The 17,834-nt window shown below is 48.1% G+C and overlaps 1 protein-coding gene across 14 annotated transcripts in view; it reads left to right on the top strand.

The window, feature by feature from the left end:
* The window catches only part of Shank2 (SH3 and multiple ankyrin repeat domains 2), a 446,182-nt gene that overhangs the window by 313,956 nt on the left and 114,392 nt on the right, over positions 1 to 17,834 (top strand). For all 14 annotated transcript variants that reach the window (XM_031389011.1, XM_031389016.1, XM_031389019.1 and 11 more), the window contains one exon: positions 618 to 742. In XM_031389011.1, the coding sequence (XP_031244871.1) occupies positions 618 to 742 (125 nt within the window). The remainder of the gene's footprint in view (positions 1 to 617; positions 743 to 17,834) is intronic.

The following is a 17,834-nucleotide window of genomic DNA, read 5'->3' on the forward strand; positions in this document are numbered from 1 at the left end:
AGGAGGACCAAGAAAGTCCTTCAGCAGCCCCATGGGCCCCAGAAGCCCAGCCTTGCTCTGCTGAGAGGCATGTTGGTCATGTGATGGTCATAGAAAGCCCAGGTTCCCCCCCCTGGAGAGAGTTCAGAGCAGATTCCAAATCAGCAGCTACCCACTGGGTCAACATTGTTCTCTGTCCCTGTTCCAAGTTGAATCCCCTGGGTTGCAAGTCTATATAGCTGTGAAATTGGCAGGCGGTTTCAGTATGGTCTTTCCCTAGCTCTGTGTGGTTGGGGAAGGAACTTTTCCATTTTTAGAACTGAAAATGTTTAGTCATTGATACTTTTAAAGAAAATGACAGTCGTGTAGACATGTACTGTAGACCACTTTATTCCATGGTTTCGGCAGAGGGGCCGAGAGGCATGAGAGGACACTGGCATGCACCTGGCTCCGTGGCTTACATTAGTACTGATGTGCATGTGAGTAAGGAGCCCCTCTCTGGGACAAGCCAGCCAGGACCACTGCCTCCCAATGGGGAATGCAGTGACCCTCTTCCTTCAGGGTCCTATGCACAGGGGGGATGATCAACTTGGAAAACATCCCCCAGACTCAAACACTGTATTTCTTTATCTTCCTAGCTGATACCCCCATTGAGGAATTCACACCCACGCCGGCATTTCCAGCCCTGCAGTACCTGGAGTCCGTGGATGAAGGTGGGGTGGCATGGCAAGCCGGACTAAGGACCGGGGACTTCTTGATTGAGGTAGGGCACAGGTGTTTGTATCACATTGCTTGGGGAGAGCGCCGACTCTCACGTGAGAGAGGATTGTGGTTTTGAGCACAACCATCTGGATGGTGGATGACTTAGGCCACATGGCTTGTATTCTCTTGAGCATCCCCTACCCCCTGAGAATGCATTTCTTCTGTCCCTGATGTTCGAATGTTTTTGTAGTTCTTTGGGAGGAAAAAGCATACATGGAACTTGGCCACTGGTCTTCAAGAGGAAGGTGGAGACATTGCCATAATGCTGGAACCACATGCAGATCTGTGGGTGGCTTAGCTCTGACTCTATAAACAGGAGTGGAGTCCTTGCCCACTCTCGTGTCCTAAGGGCAAGTCACCAAGCTTTTGTGTGGTGTTGGCTAGCATGAAATGTGTTGTGGGTGGCTAAGAGTTGTTTGGTCTATGTTCATTGCATGGTTGATGGCCTTTAAGGACCACAGAGCATGGGGCAGGGGTGGGCGGTCGGGAGGGACTAGAGTAAGCCCAGAGAGGAGACTGTGCGATGTCCAGAAGCTTTAAAAACTAATTTTCATTCAAACCCAAAAGCAGGGTAATGTTTGGTCACTTGAGGCGTCTTCTTGTGTGCAAGTGTTGGTATCTGTGAACATCCCCTGCAGTTGTATGTTGGTGCCAGTGAGGTAGTTGCATCCTGGTGCTTCAGGGCATCCTGCCTCTTTGCGAGTTTAGGTGTTACTTTGGATCTCACTATGCGAGACAACTTGTTACTCTTTGGAAGCAGTGTGAATGAACAAACATGCACTAGGTTGGAAAGATGGCCTCTTTATTGACCTGATAGACCCAGATGGGCCTGGTTAGGAGATTTTTGTCCCCCAGTGTTCACTCAGAGTCTTGCCTCAAGTTTGTCAGAAGTCACACACAGGTGGAGATGATAAACAGGTACATCTCACCAGCCAATTAATTGGGTGACCTCAATGCACATCCATTCAATAAAAGAGGACACTCTTATCTGCCCCAGTAAGATGGCACATGAAGCCTTTGCTCCATGTTATATGGCAGCTGCCCATGAGAGTTTCTGTCTGCCCAACATGGTTTCATATCTCTCTGGAGTTCGTTCACACTAGTAGGGGTGACAAGAATAGAGGGAGAAGAGATCCCAACTGTTAGGGAAAGAGGCAGGTAAAAAGGAGTCACGTGTGGCTCTCATGACATTGTTTTAAACTACTCTTGACTGCCCAAAGCCCTGGTCTGAGTAGCTAATTCAGGTTTCTGTGGGTCAGAGCAGTAGGAATCTCTTCCAGAATGGAGAAGCCAGAGCCGGTTGCAACTCCTTGAGTTCATGGGGTTTGTAACCTCCTGGAACTGCAGACTGGGTTGAATCATCTTCTGTAGGATGCGGTTGTGACGCAAACCCTCTTCCTGTGTATGAGAGACACTAGAGACAGAGGGGGCGTGGCCTGGGGCTGGGGCTGTGAGTGGTGTGTGGGTGGCTCTGTGATGGCAGAGAAGGGGGCTCCAGGAGGTTGAGATGGGCCTCAATAATAAATGAGGGCTGCAGATGGATGCACCCACCCCCCCATGTTCAGCTCATTTGACTGTTTCTATGATAAACTAGTCAGTAAAAGAAGCCTGGGCCTCTGAGGTGGAAGTACCTTGGGGTATCACTTTCCCTGGGGATGTCCTGCGTACCACCCCACAATTTTCTGTCCTTGTAGCACTTCCTTTGACTTTTTTTTAAAAACCTCTAATATACTAAGCTGCCTTTGGGGAACAGGCATTTTGTTCCAGTGGCCTCTGAGTTCCAGGATTCTAGGCTTGTCTGGCTTGACCCCCCCCCCCCCAAGGCCTGTTAGAGCTGTGTGTTGTACTGGGAATTTGTGCATGGCCTATGGAAGGATATCAGAGACATGGTCCCACAAAGCTGATTGTCGCATTGATACACTGATGATGGGGCTATGGGGCGCAGACCCCTGAAGGTGGCAAACAGGTTCCCTTCTTGGACTTCCCAGGCTGCCGGAGGTGGAACTCAGAATTTCTCTGTGTTAGGTGCTTGGATTTAAGTCCGTACCTCCCATGAGTTGTCTCCTTGGCTGCCGGCTTTTGCCATCACGATATTAAAATCATTTATAAACCCTTACACCGGCGTGTGTTTCCCAGGGGACAACTGCTCTGTATTTTCAGTGAACGGTTTTCCATCTTGAAGGGATTGTTTTTAAAAGCTTTATGTGTTCCCTTATGAATCTGTGTGGGGTAAAGCTGTCCCCTACAGCACTCTACAAAGCATATGTACCTGTGGGCAAAGCTACCTCAAGTGCCAGCGTGTGGTCCTCATCCCCGTGCCTCTTTGCAACCCTTTTCTCTGCTACCTGGAAAAAAAAAAAAAAAAAAACCTGAAAAGTCTATCAGACTTCGTATTTGCTCTCTAAAATTGCAGGCTGTGGTTTGAACCTCGGGACCAAGGGGCCACTTTAGAAGTAGGGGTTGACTTTTAACATCTCAAGTGTCCACAAAGTTCCATCCCTCTTTCTTTAACTCGGTCAGATTGCCCTGACATTGTCATCGTGCCTGGTGTTGGAGCCCGTAATGAAGAGCTTCCTATTGTACAGGATTTTCTCTAGTCTACCGTCTAGAATTTCTTCCTTTCCTGATAAAGTGTTAAGGAGAGCATTTTTTTCCTCTTGTTTTGTTCTTTCCTTGGTGACCACACTTCACTCCCAAAACAATCTTAAGATTTGAGTAAAACCCTGTCATCCTTTTAATACTTACTTTGTCTTTGTATGCGCCAAGAGCGCATGTGTACGTGTACGTGTAAGTGTGCATAAATGTGTGCGTGTATATGTGCACACCACAGTACTCACCAAGTAGGGTCCAATAATCAAACTCAGGTTCTGAGGGCTGGTGACAACTGCTCCTATCTAGTGAGCCTTCTTGCCCGTCCCTTTGATAAGCTATCTTGAAGTCAGGGATGGGGAGAGGGAAAGCCCCCGGGGGGTCAGCATGAGAACTCAGCTCTGAGTGAGGTTGTGAGCGTGCACCCCATGTTTGAGGATATTTGACTACATTCACTCTGATGTCCACACACTCATCCATCACTGGTCAGAGCAGTGTGGTTTCACGCCCCCAGTGTACCAAGATCAGAAGATATTCTTGCTCCTTGTAGAAAGTAGCCCAGTGCTGATGGAGAACCCATTCAGCTCCTCTGAGACTTGAGAGTAGCTTCCCATGCTTATACTACATAGTAAAGGCTTTGTCCACGATTGTTAGACTAAATCGCTTAGGGAATCGTGACAAGGGGAAACATCTGGGCGTGCTTAGTATAGGCAGTGGGTTGTTTTTGTTTCTGCTTTAAAGCATTTTCTGTCCATGATGGTAGAGTTTGTAGAAACAGAGCCTTGTACTCGAACACTGGTGACTGTGTCTCTACATTTTCCTCATTAAGAGACTTGACAACTGGCCTAGTAACAATGGCTAGGAAGGCCTTCAGAGGACGCGGAGTGGCCAGAAAAGTGCTCTCTCTCTGCAACTTGGGTGAGAGGCTGGGAATTCCAATAGCCAAGAAAGCCATCAAAAGATGTGCATGGCTGGCACAGGAAAAGGAGAGAAGAGCTGGCTGTCACTGTGATGTCCTGTAGACTCGTAGACTCATCCTCTGAGACTTGGCTGGCATTGCTGTCACCAAAAAGGCCTGTTAACAATACAAGGCCTGGTCCCAGACCCTGCCTGCTAGGCTGGAACCACAGTGTGAGTTTGTGCACAGTGGTTTCACAAAATTGAGGCAAGAGGCCAGGGAGATGGGTCTCTCGGGAGAATGCTACCTAAACTTGTGGGCTTGAGTTCAGATCCCCAGCACCTATGTAAAAAACGGGGTGCAGAGGCATGCATCTAACCCCAGCACTGGGGTGTTGGAGACGAAGATCCCAGGGCTCAGTGGCAGAACCGAAATCCCTCATGTCTTATCAGTAGCCCTTAAGCCAACTCAGCAGAGGTCACACAGTAAGCAAACAGCACTGGTGCAAGTGCCACTGAGGACCCATGTCCTTCCCTACTGTCATTAAGGTGTACCAGTCACAGTCATTTCTCCCTCTGATTTGCACAGAACTTTAAAAAACTACCTCTAATGCCATTATTTTGTTGTAGAAGAGGAAACTGAGGCACAGAGAACTTCGGTGACTTCCCACGAGGTCACACACTTGATTATGTTAGACGCTCCGCTCTGCCCAGACTGCCTAGCTGGATGCCCTCCCTCCACTTCTTAGAACTGAGACCCCCCCTGCCCCCCACCTGTGCATAACACAGGAATGGAGGCAAAGGGCATGGGCCAGGCTTTCTTTTTTTTTCTTTTTAGATTAGGAACCATCTTTCAGAACCATCGTACCTGTTGCTAGTGACGATGTATATGTGCTATTAGAATAAAACACAGAGTGCCAGGAATTCTGGGGAGGTCAACATGACAGCATGTTATGGGAAGCAGAGCCGAGCGGGTAATTTCACATCTAAGACTCCATCCTTAGGGAGCTGCGTCGAAAGCAAGCAGCATTCACAGTATGCAGATAAAATAATAAGAGAATGGAAAGGCGAGACAGCCAACATCTGCTATGGCTCCACACAGAAGCCTTTCACAAAGCCCTACAAGGTACCCTCCATGCCCGTGGGGTGTAATGCACTTCTATTTAGTGAGCAAGGCAGAATCAAAATTATCTGCATGAGCCCATCTCCAGGCAGGGAGGAAAGCCCTGCCCCATCCCCACCCCCGGGGGGATGGAAGAGCACCCTCCACTCCACTTGCTTCAGACCCTTCTGTTTCTCAGCTTTTCTGCAGTGCTCGTGTGTGTGTGTATGTGTGTGTGTGTGTGTGTGTGTGTGTGTGTGTGTGTGTGTTCATTAATTTTACAAATAGAACATTCCTTCGAAGGTTATGGAGCACTGCGCTGTGGAATGGTGTCCTGGCCTCCTGGGCCAAGGTGGCATGCATCCAGAAAAGGGTTTTCTGGTGTTAGTAATTGTCCCGGGCCTTCCCTCACCAGCCAGCCCTTGCTGGGCTGTGAAAAATTCCTGTGGTTTCTGGGATTGTTGTCTTAGCCCTGAAGTGGCCGATCTCGTTTTTTGTGTTAATTTCCCTAAATAGGTTTTTCTTTGCAATTAAAGCAGGCGGCAATATCCTTCATCCTCCAACAGCCACGCTGCAGATCACTAATTACCTTTTCCTCATATTAAACACTTGCACCAGCGATGCCTGGAACCGTTTTTTATAATCTTGGTTTATATTGAAGCAAGGACGCTAAGAGGGATGTCCTGGGGTTCTCCTCAGAGACTGAGTGTGTTGTAAAAGCTTTCTTAGGTGGGTTCTTAAAGATGGGACTTGTCACACACATCTGCTTAAACCATTACTTCTAACCCAGCTGAGCCGGCATGGGAGCTACTGCCCCTCCAAGACTGCATCCCCCGGCCTCAGACCTCAGCAGGGTTTGTGGGAAAGGCAGCCAAGACCAGTCAGTCCTAGTATTCTATTGAGAGCACTATTCATAAACATATGAGGGGCTCACTGCCTCCTTGGTAACATGTGGCACTGAGAATTAAGTCACCTGAGATAAACTTCGTGCTACCCTGGGCTCTCCAAGGAAGATTGGAGGTCAGAAGTTCTGGGCTCAAAGCTAGCACTTGTCAGTATCAGTTGGTGAGTGTCTTGTCTTTCTGCCTCATTAACATGCTTGACTCAGAACAGAAGACTGGAGAACATATGTCAAACAAATAATAATAAGTTATAATGATGGTGAGTGATTTTTGTACTGACAGTGACCCCTTCAGATGTATACCATTGTGCAGTGACAAACACAAGTCAGGCTAGGTGCCATTCAATACAAGACCCTGTTAAAGCCTCCCCCCTACCCCGAGCCCCTGGCAGGCAAACTTGGCTTATACCTCTGCTCCCTGAGCACTCACCACCCTGCACCCCACCACCCTGCACAGTCCTGCCCTAGCAAGAGCCTGGTTTTCACATAATCTTGGAGTTTCCATTTGCCATGCATATGCTAACCTCTAGGGACAAATCCCAGGGTTGAGGAAAAGCCTTTCTGTGTCTTCCTCAGTACCAGGTTCCCTCTGATCTAAACAGCAGCTGCACCTCTTAGTTTACGCCTTCCCCCAACCCCCAGTCCCCTCCTTCTCCCTCTCCCTCCCCCCTCTCATCTTTTGGGATATCACCAAAGACTAACTCATGCCCACTGGTGACTCCAATGGCCAATGTAGGAATTCTAGCCTCTGCCTCCTCTAAATCTTTATATCTTATTCAAATAGTGCCTGTGTGCATTCAATTCAGTGTGACGAGCCAGGCACCAGTGGACATTACCAGGATTGGGGCTGAATTCCTAGCCTGGTGTTTTGTTTGTACTTGGGTTATCAGCTTTGGTTCACATCAAAGATGAACAGTGGCTGTCTTAGTCTTCCTCTTGAGTGTGGAGTGTATCTGTTCCCATAGAGCTGTAACTTCTGGCCAAACCATTGCAGTCTGCTTGCAGAGGATCACAGCATTAGAAATCTTTGCCATTCTAGGACCGCAGCCATGAGAGTGAGCTCCCCAAGGCTGTTGACGATGGGTTCTTTACTCTTACGGGTTTAAAGTGGCTGTTTCTCTTAGGAAAGCCCATGGACATCTGGGAAGCCAGATTCTTTTTCTCCAAACATCTCTGGACCTGAAAAACTGATAGCCTCACCTTCCATATTGACCAAGAACAGGTGGTTTTTGGCTCAAAAGGAGCAAAGAGATTCTGCTGAAAAGGTGGATGCAGGCTGCTTCACCGTAGCAGCTCCGAAGGTTTGGCTCTTTCATTGTGGGGTTCTAATTTGAAGCATCAGTGATTTCAATTTCAAGCTAAAAAAAGATCCCGAATCACTTCAGGGGACCATGGCTGCTGTGCTCAGACTCTGTGGGATTGGCAGATGGCCGTGCAGTGGGTTAGAGAGAGGAGGGGACCCATGGTCAAGGGCACAGGTTGTTCAGCCAACCCATGTCTGAGTCCAGGCTCTGCCTCCTCTTAGCTGTGTGAACTTGGGTACATCACTCACTTCAAGTCTCTCGGTTTCTTACCTGTAAATAAAGACACATGTGGAACTTACAGCACAGATCCTGACATCACGGATGATCAGCAAATATTGGAAAAAATTGACATCTGAAAACCCAGTTCATTGATTCATTTCTGCAGCTGCTAAATGGGTACTCAGGAGACACTTGGCTGGAGGAAAAACAAGAATTAGCCACAGCTTCTTGGGAGCTCACAGCCTAGAGGGGAAACAAAAAGAAAGTATGTACCAGAGGAAAAGACAGTATTATCAGCAGGCTTTAGTGGATAAGAAAGGTCTCCACAGTTGGTGTGGAGGAAGGAGAGCTTGAGGGTCAGTAACGTTCGAGGCGAATGTGGGCAGTAGACAGATGTAATGGTGCTGACAATGGCTGAGGCTGCTGCATTAAAGCCTTGGATGGTCGTTTGAGCAGGTGCAGCTGTGTGTGGCTGGTCAGTGTCCGGAAGAGCTAGAAGGAAGTGCATAAACCTACTGCTTCAAAGCAGAAGCATTGTCCGTGGTCCCTAGAAACCACTCTGTGGGGTTTCCTCTGTCCGTGGTGCTGAAATGGGCCCTCTGTATTTCAGAAATTCCCAACTCTCCTTCCCTGTACCTTCCATCATATACCCTCCCTGCCCTGTGTCCTTGGCCTGTCCAGGCATGGAAGCTCATTACTTTGAGACAAGGCTCATCTGCTTGGTAGACAATTCTCTTCCACAAGGGTGCATAGAGGATCTGGTGTGGCAGAGCATCTGTGGTATCCTGTGCTTTGTCTCTGCCTTTGCCTTGTTGCTAAGGTCTCAGCTCACATGCCAAACTCCCAAACAGGCCTTTCCAGGACCATCTGGCTGCCCCTGACTCTCATGCTCATGCTGCATGATTCTGTCACTGTCAGAATCATCTCCTGTGTCTGGTGGTTGACTTACCATCCATTTCCTTTGTACAGTGTCTCTCCCTATGGGTCATATACACTGTCAACACAGCACCTGTCATATAGCAGAGGTCTTAAAGTGTGAATCTGGTGGTGGCCAGCCCTGGGACTCTTGCATTACCATCTTTCAGATAATAAAACTGAGCCTCAGAAAATTGTCTGCCTGGGGCTTCCTGGAAGATTTGAGTCTTGGCAGCCTGCAAAGCATGTCTCTCTTTTTGTGTGTCTGGTCAGTGCCCTGGCTAAGTCCTGAGTCATGTGGTTGTTGTGTCTTATTCCCATCCATCTTTACCTAATGTATCTCTACCCTGCACAGACTGTAAAGATGAGATCCTGAGGAGGCAGATGAATATCTGCAGATTGGAAGTTTGGGGTATAGGGTCCTCTGACAGACCCATCGGTTAACCCTGGAAGGAGAACACAGGGACAGACATTTTTGCCTTCCTTCCACCCTACCAAGCTTCCTGTCCCTCAGAGTGCCTGGCAGGAATCTTGTTAGCATTGATTTGTTTCTGTCTGTGGTGCCCTTTTGTGCTAGGGAGTTTTATGATCCAATTGGTTAGGTTGGTAAATGAACTGAAGAAAGGGTGTGGGCCAAATGCCCTGTAGGACTCTTAATTGATAGGGCTCGTCAGCCCTGGAAGTTAGTGTGTGCGCACATCAACACTTGCAGAGAGCTGAGATGAGAAGGAAGAGGAGACAGATGTGGAAGCCACCGTGTGAAGCTGTGGGAGTCAGAGAATGGCCTCTGCAATTTAGTTCCACAGGATCAACCACTCATTAACAAATACACTACTTTCTCCCAACTAGACTGCCCTGGGTGGGGCAAGATGAGAGAGAGTGGGGGTGTAGGAACCTCCATCAGTATGATCAAGGCACCCAGGGCTAGTGTTTTATACAAAAAGAGTTACCACTTTTATGGGTGGTGGTGGTTGTTTGGCCATGGAAAGGGCAGAAACTGCCTAGCCAGGCCAGGTACGTATATCCCCCAAGGGAGAGTTTCCCCATGTGACCTGCCATGGAGTGTGGTCTCTCTCATACGCCATGAGCATCACAAGGGCAGACGCTGACTTGTTTTGACTGCCCTGTGATAAGTCCTAGGCTCTGGGGATGGGATCAAAGTCAAAGGACTAACTAGGACTAAGTCCTGACTAAACAGGACTAACTAGGCCTAAGCATGGCAGTGCTGGGCAAACCAGTGTCTGCTGGATGCCTGGCTCCTGACACAGTAACGTGGATTTTGGGTTTTCCTAAGCATACATCCCTCTCCAACATCATTCTGGCAAGTTATGATATGGTCCTCACCATTGCTAACTCTTTAGCCCTCACCAGAATGCAATCCCCAGTTCCCAAAGATGCAGGAGCATAGTAGGGCTAGCATAGGGACTAGCAGCCTCAGGTCACAGAGCTTCAGAGTAGCAGAGATGGGATCTGAACTGACCTGGTCCCCTTGCCAGGCTCTAACCATTGCACACCCCAGTCTCTCTGCCCCAGTGGCTTAGCAGCTGAGATGTTAGTCCTGGGTACTCTTGCGATTTCCTGTCTCCTGCAGCACTGTTACCAGTTTCTCACCTGGTCCTACCATCTGTGCTGTGTCCACAGCTCCAGGGAGAAATACCCTGTCCTAGAAGCTAGCCCTTGCCTTAGCCTACAAGGCCCCAAGATTTCAGCCTCAGAAGGGGTAGCTCCTCACTCTATCCTTCACCTACCTTGACTTGGTCGCTTGACTTCTTGCTAGTCCAATGACGCAACTCTGCCTCTGGTTTTTCCCACGCTCCTTCTCTCCTGCTGGGACACTCCCCTCTTTTTCTTACCATTGTTCCCTTAAATTTCTCTTGGACTCCTTACCTAAGAGCTCCCTGCCTCTGCACCTCTCATCTCGGCATTGCCATGTGTTGCGTTTGCATGGCATGTCGACTTAATGATGAGTATCTCTCACCATGACCTGAGCCCATCAGAAGCTGATGGCTTCAGTCATAGAATGTCAGTCACACAGGTGACACAGCAGACAGCCATGATCAGGACCTCCGGAGACTTTAGATCCTTTCCTGACAAAGAGACAGTTGTTTCTTCCCTGACTCACCCACCCCTGAGTACCAGGAACCTCAGGGATCAACAAACAGCAGTCCAGCCCTGTCTGGCGGTGTCTAGCTCTCTCCTCCACGCCCATCACCACCTTGGAGTTTTCAGTGGATGTATATGCTGATCTCAAAAGTATTAGAGATTTTGTTAAAATTCCACCCCCACTCTGACTGGTAATCATCTTTCATTAACTCTTCTTCATCCTGGCTTAAGTAAGTCGTGACACACACACATGCGTGCACACACACACACACACACACACACACACACACACACATACACATACACGCACACACGCACGCACACACACGAAAGGAAGCCAGTGAGACAGGCAGGTGAAGGGACCGCCAGGAGGGGAAGTTGTGCAGCACAGTGAGGGTCACAGGGTAGCTTTATGGCTTTATCTATCTAGTAGCAATGCATGTTATCAGACATCCTCATTTGAGTATATCTTTTTTTCCTTGTGCTAAAATATACACTCCAGAGCTGGAGAGTGCTCATTGCCCTTGCATAGGACCTAGGCTCAGTTGCCAGAACCCAAATCAAGTGGCTCATAACTGCCTCTAACACCAGCTTCAGGCACCTCTACTCACACATGCAGAGAGCTCCACACACATGTACACGTAAATAGTTTTTTAATTGAAAAAAATGCATGCCATGAACATTATTTTATGCATTTAAAAAGTATACAATGCAATGGCTTCTCATCTTTCCATTTATTTATTTATGTATTTATGATTTATTTATGTATTTATAATTTCTTTCTTTATTTATTTGTGTTTGTGCATGGCAGAAGGGGAGCTTATGGACCCCATCATACATGTGGAAATCAGAAGGCAACTTTTGAGAGTTGCTTCTCTCTTCCCACCATATGGGTTTCTGGATTCAAACTCAGCTCATTAGTCTTGGTAGCATGTCCCTATACCCAGTGATCCATCTTCCCAGCCCTCAATCGTTTTCTCATTCAGCATGCTACACTGCCATCACAACTGTAGCTCTGGAACATTGTTATTGACCCAAACGTGAACCTGTTGCTGTTGGTCATTACCCCTCGTCTTCACGTCAGCCCTCAAAATGGCCACTTCCTGCTTCCTGTTTCTGGAGACTGGGGGTTGCCTACTCTAGACATTTCAGACATAGGACCAGGCAGTATGGAGTCTTCAGGGATGCTTCGTGTTATTGGCTTGATAGAATCCAGAATGACCTGGGAGACGGTCCTCTGGGCAAAACTATGGGAGGTTATCTTGATTCTGTTCATTGATATGGGAAGACCCATCTTGACCGTGGGAGGAACCATTCCCCGGGTAAAGGATCCTGGGCTGTATGAGACAGGGAAAACAAACTGAGTACCAGCAAACATGAATTCCTTGCTTCCCGTTTCTTGAGTGTCTGTGGGGTGTGGACCAGCTCCCTCAGGCTCTTAGGAAATGTCCACCACTGCCCTGTACCTGTGGCTTCCCAGCCATAATGGCTTTATGTAAACCTGCAACTTTGAGTCAAAATAAACCCTTTCTCCTTGGGCTGATTCTATGGAGGTATTTTATCACAGCAACACATAAAACTTAGATTACTGTTTATTGGTTCCATCCATGCCATACCATGGATTGGTACTTTGTATCTTTTTTTTTAAAGATGTATTTATTTATTATATGTAAGTATAATGTAGTTGTCTTCAGACACTCCAGAAGAAGGAGTCAGATCTTGTTACAGATGGTTGTGAGCCACCATGTGGTTGCTGGGATCTGAACTCAGGACCTTCGGAAGAGCAGTCAGTGCTCTTAACCACTGAGCCATCTCTCCAGCCCTTTTGTATCTTTTTTAAAAAAGATTTATTTATTTATTTTATGTGTATACACTGTAGCTATATAGATGGCCATAGGCCATCATGTGACTGCTGGGAATTGAACTCAGGATACCCTGCTCGCTCCAGCTAATACACTGTAGCTGTCTTCAGACGCACCAGAAGAGGGCGTCAGATCTCATTACGGGTGGTTGTGAACCACCATGTGGTTGCTGGGATCCAAACTCAGGACCTTCCGGAAGATCAGTCAGTGCTCTTACCGGCTGAGCCATCTCACCAGCCCCACTTTGTACCTTTTATAGGTAAATGGACTTCCTGGTGTGGCCTGATCACATCAAGGTGCCTGTTCATCATTCACGGGGAATTTTGGTTCGTCTCCACTTTTTATACATAAAGCTACTACTGTGGTTTGTAACTTTTCCTCAAAACTCACATGCTGGAGACCGAGGAGATGGCTCAGTAGGTGAGAGCACTTGCTGGGGACCTGAGTTTCGATCCCAACACTCATCTAAAAATCCAGGTGTGGCCTGCAACCTCAGCACTAGAGGAGATGAAGAGGGGGAGATCTTTGAGGCTCACTGGTCACCAACCTAAGTTCAATGACAGACCCGCTCTCAGGGGAATAAAGTAAAAATGAATGATTAAATAAATAAATGATAGAGCAGGATACCTGCCCATGCAAGCCTACAAACATGTACACACACACACACACACACACACACACACACACACACACATGTAAAGGATTCCAGGATCATGTTTTCCATAATAGAAACACTGTTCTGGGATCCACACTGTTATGTTGCTGTTTGGGGTGTGAAATGTGGATGGCATTTGTCACCTAGCTAGTGATGCTGTTTGGGGAGGCTGTGGAACCCTTAAAGATGGAAACTCAGTGGCAGAAGCAGGACTCTGGGGAAAGGGTCTTGAGGGTTATTTCCTGGTCTCTCTTGCTGTCCCACCTCTGTGTCCTAGTCAAGTAAGATGTAAGGCAGTTTCTGTACACTCTGATACCCACAGAGCCACCAAGTTGTCACCATCATGATGGGCGGGAATCATCTCGAGCCATGAGCCCAACACTTTACCTCCCTAAAGTTGCTCCCATCAGGTATTTTGCCACAGTAATGAGAAAATTCATGAGCACATGTGTGCTAATGGTCTTAAGAGATGGGCCTCTGGGTAGTCATTAAGGTTAAATGAGGGTGGTCCATGACAGCCTTTGTGGCTTTATATGAAGAGAAAGAAAGACCTGAGCTGGCACACTTGTCCTGCCTCACCACACCATGACCCAGCACAGACTTTCAACCAGATGTGGAGCAGATGATGCTGGCTCCATGCGCCTGGAATCCCCAGTCTCCACAACCATGAGTCACATAAACATCCATCCACTATGAATTACTTGGGTCCAGGTATTTTGTTACACCATCTAAAAATGTAGCAAAGATGGCTTCTGGGAACATTTGCATTCAAGCTTTTATCTGAGCTCTTGTTTTCAGTCTGTTCACACCTGGTGAGTAGAGTTGCTGGATCACACGGCCAGTCTGTGCTCATCTGCAGAGCAGTGCTCACTGTCCACAGCCCCTCACTGTGCAGAAGCAATGGTAGCTGGAGAAGAAACAAAGCCTGAGAGGCCAAGCTCAGCACATCACCTGTCTTGCAACACCACACTGACTGCAGGGAAATCATCAACTGCAAGAACACAGTGTTGGGTGAGATGTCTGCGTCTCCCGAGTACCCTCTATGCAGCAAGCAGCTTTCTTGGAATTTCTCCTTCACAAACTCACACGCTTAATTTAGTTAAAATATTTGTCTTCTTCTTTTTCAATACGAAGACACTGAGATCCAGAGGACACCCGCTTGCCCACAGGGGCACATCCTGAGAGTGCCGATCTCAGGCATCCCTGGCAGATATTGTCTCAGAGCCTCACCTGGAATGGAGCTAGAAAAGTAGTTCAGAACAAGGGGAGGTGCTGACTCAGCAGCTTGAGCATCCTTGCAAAGTGAAGCTCAGCTCTGGCCCTGAGAACAGGAAGAATGAGGAGCCACCAGGGCTTCTTGCATCCTTCCACTCTGGGTCTGGCTGAGTGCACATCCATATATGAGGGTTGGTTAGATGCTTCTCTCAGCCCATAAGGCTTGCTGGCTGCTGTGGAGAACAATGATCCTCAAAAGTCCTGGCTCATTCAGCAAGTCAAACTTCTCAGTCACAGTCCAGGATCAGCCAACATCCTACTTGGCCCTAATGATAAAAGGGGCACATGTCTGAGCTCCAAAAGAAGGTCATGAATCTCCATGTAGCTCACGTAGAACATGAAGGGAAGTGCTCAGTGAGAATGTGCTGAAAGTGATGCATCTATCCACACATCTGTCCACCTCCCAGTTCCCTTCCACCCTCCCATCCACCCACCCTTCCACCCATTCACTTATCTGTTCATCCATCCATTTATCTACCCACTAACCCATCTACCCACCCTCCGATCCATCGACCTATCCACCCTTCCACCCATTCACTATCTGTTCATACATCCATTTATCTATCCATTTACCCATCCTCCCATTTACCCATCCTCCAACCTACCCTCCCATCCATCCACCCTCCCATCCATCCACCCATCCACCCACCCTCCCATCCATCCATCCATCCACCCTCCCATCCATCCATCCATACATACATACATACATACATACACCAATCCACCCACCCTCCCATCCATCCGCCCATCCACCCATTTACCCATCTATCCACCCATCCACCCATTTACTCATCCATACATCCAACCAATTTCAATCCAACCACCCACCTTCTCATTTATCTATCCATTCACCCATCTATTCATCCATTTATCCTCACATACATACATACATCATACATACATATATACATATATACATCATACATACATACTCACATCTGTCTACCCATCTAGCCATCCATTCAACCACCCATCTTTTCATCCATCCACCCATCATATCTTTGTCCATAAATTAATCATCCCATCCACTTAACCACCCATCAATCTAGAGTTTATATCTCCATCACTCCCATCATTCATTCGTCCATCCACTCACCCACCATCCAAGGGTCCATTCAGTCATGAAGTTGGGAGTGTAACTTAATTGGTTCCCACCAAACCCTTCTTTTCCACATGATAAAGAAAAGGGAGTCTAAGCCAATACTAGATAAGGAAAGACAGAAACAGGAAAGATGGGGATTTGGCAGAAATGATAAAGTGACAGCAGTAAAAAGCCTGAAGACATATCTTTTATGTACCAGTTGTATAGAGTCAAGCTTCCAAGAGGTGGTACCATGTGTTCCTGCTCAGATTCCTATCAGTACCTATGAAACGCCCCTAAAGACAGGAAACCTGAAAGCCTCTCCTTGGTGTGTGGACCTTAATTCTCTGTAACCCCTCCTCAGCAGAGCCTGGGGCCGGTGTGCATCTGAATATCTGGATCAGCTTCTATATGTGGGCTGACGATTTGGGTTAGTGGCTGGTGACATAGGTATGGGGGAGACCTGTAGCCATGTCTCTGTCTCCTCCACACTCAGGGCCCAAGGACTTCCAAAGTAAAGCAACTGTAAAAGAAGAAACCACGGGAAGAGGGACACCGGTGACATAGTCACATGGGGAAGGCCCAGAGAATTCTATCCATTGAGAGATGAGCTGTAGCCACAGGGTGCACCAGTGTTGATGGTGGACAGCCTGTTTGTGTACCTGGGCTGGGACAGACTTGGGGGAAGGGTTGGCAGTGCCTTTGACCAGCTGGCCATGTAGAGCCAGGCACGTCAGACAGCCAGATGGACCTTCCCCATCCTGCCCGGAAGAGAAAATAATTCCAGCCTGAGGCGCATGATGAGCCACCGACAGAAATGGCAGAGAGCATAAAGGCCCCAAGACATAAAAAAAAAAAAAAAAAAAAAGCAGAGCATTTCTAGGCCTTTTGGGCACTGCTCTGCAAGATGCTGGGGTCAGTGGCAGTGAGTGTTTCTGTCATCATTCTGCATGTGTGCTATAGTGTGCTGCTGGCACCAGCATCTCCCCACCCTCAAAGGCTCTAGGAGGGAAGCTGGGCCCATGGAAAACTGAGGGTGAGCATGATATAGTCAGGAGATGTTATGGTAAGGCAGTGATGGGGCAGAACTCAAACCCACATCCAACCCTGGATCCACAGATCCCAGGGCAGCAAAAACACCGGGGACTCTTGGGGATCCTGGCTGCCCTGGGTTGGGGTCCCAGCCCAGCTCACTCTGCCTGGCCTCAGCTTTCTCCCACAAACCAGAAGTGTTGGTCACTAGGTCGGTCACAGCACACGAGGTAGCTCAACCTCCAGGCCTGGTGGCAGGCAGTGCTCCCTCCAAGCCATGCTATATGCTTCATTACCTCCTTGTGGTTCTAATAACAATTCGGCCACTGTGGCACCCACATGGGGTGGGCAGTAATTTGTTTTAATTCCTGTGTTTGCCTGACCTCATCTGCTCCGGGAAGGAATCTTATTTATTGTCAGTTAACGTTCCCTGAGTGGTTTTGATGAGCCTTCCAGATAAAAACAGCCTGAGCTGTCCTTCCCTTGGGTCCTCCCCCCACCCCGCCAGAACAGGCTGAAGGCCCTGAGGCCATTCCTATGCCAAGCCTATGTTCTCTCTTCTTGCCCCAGAATTCTGGCCTCTGGCAGCAGGGGCTTTCACAGACCCTGCCCCCCAACCCCCATTCATGATGCCCCTTGATCTTTGGTTAATTGCAGGCATGTCTATCATCCCTGCCGAGTTCTCTCTGTCTTTCTCATTTTCTTGCGTATGTGTGTGTGCATGTGTCTGTGTCTGTCTGTGTGTCTGGGGCACAGATGTGGCTCAAAAAGGCAGGAGCTGTTGTCTGTTGAGGACATGAACAAAGATGGCATTAATGAGACTGGAAGGACACATTAATAGGTAAAGTGCTTGCCATGCAAACTGAGGATCTGAGCTCTGATCCCCAGAACCTATGTAAAAATCTGGCTGTGGCTGAGTGTGTCTGTAATCCCAGCACTCTCACAGAAAGGCTGGAGATGCAGACAGGAGGATCCCCATGAATCTCACCGTAGACTTATGTTCACAGCAGTGCACGAGAGACCTTGTTTCAAGAAAGGAGGAGACACCAGGGGTTGTCCTTTGACCACACATATGACATGGCCTACAGGTGCACATACATACATACCACACACAGAGAGGAGTTTTCTTTGTTTTTTTTTTTTGTTTGTTTTTTTTTG

The sequence above is a fragment of the Mastomys coucha genome, unplaced genomic scaffold, assembly GCF_008632895.1.
Source record: "Mastomys coucha isolate ucsf_1 unplaced genomic scaffold, UCSF_Mcou_1 pScaffold21, whole genome shotgun sequence".
NCBI lineage: Eukaryota > Metazoa > Chordata > Mammalia > Rodentia > Muridae > Mastomys > Mastomys coucha.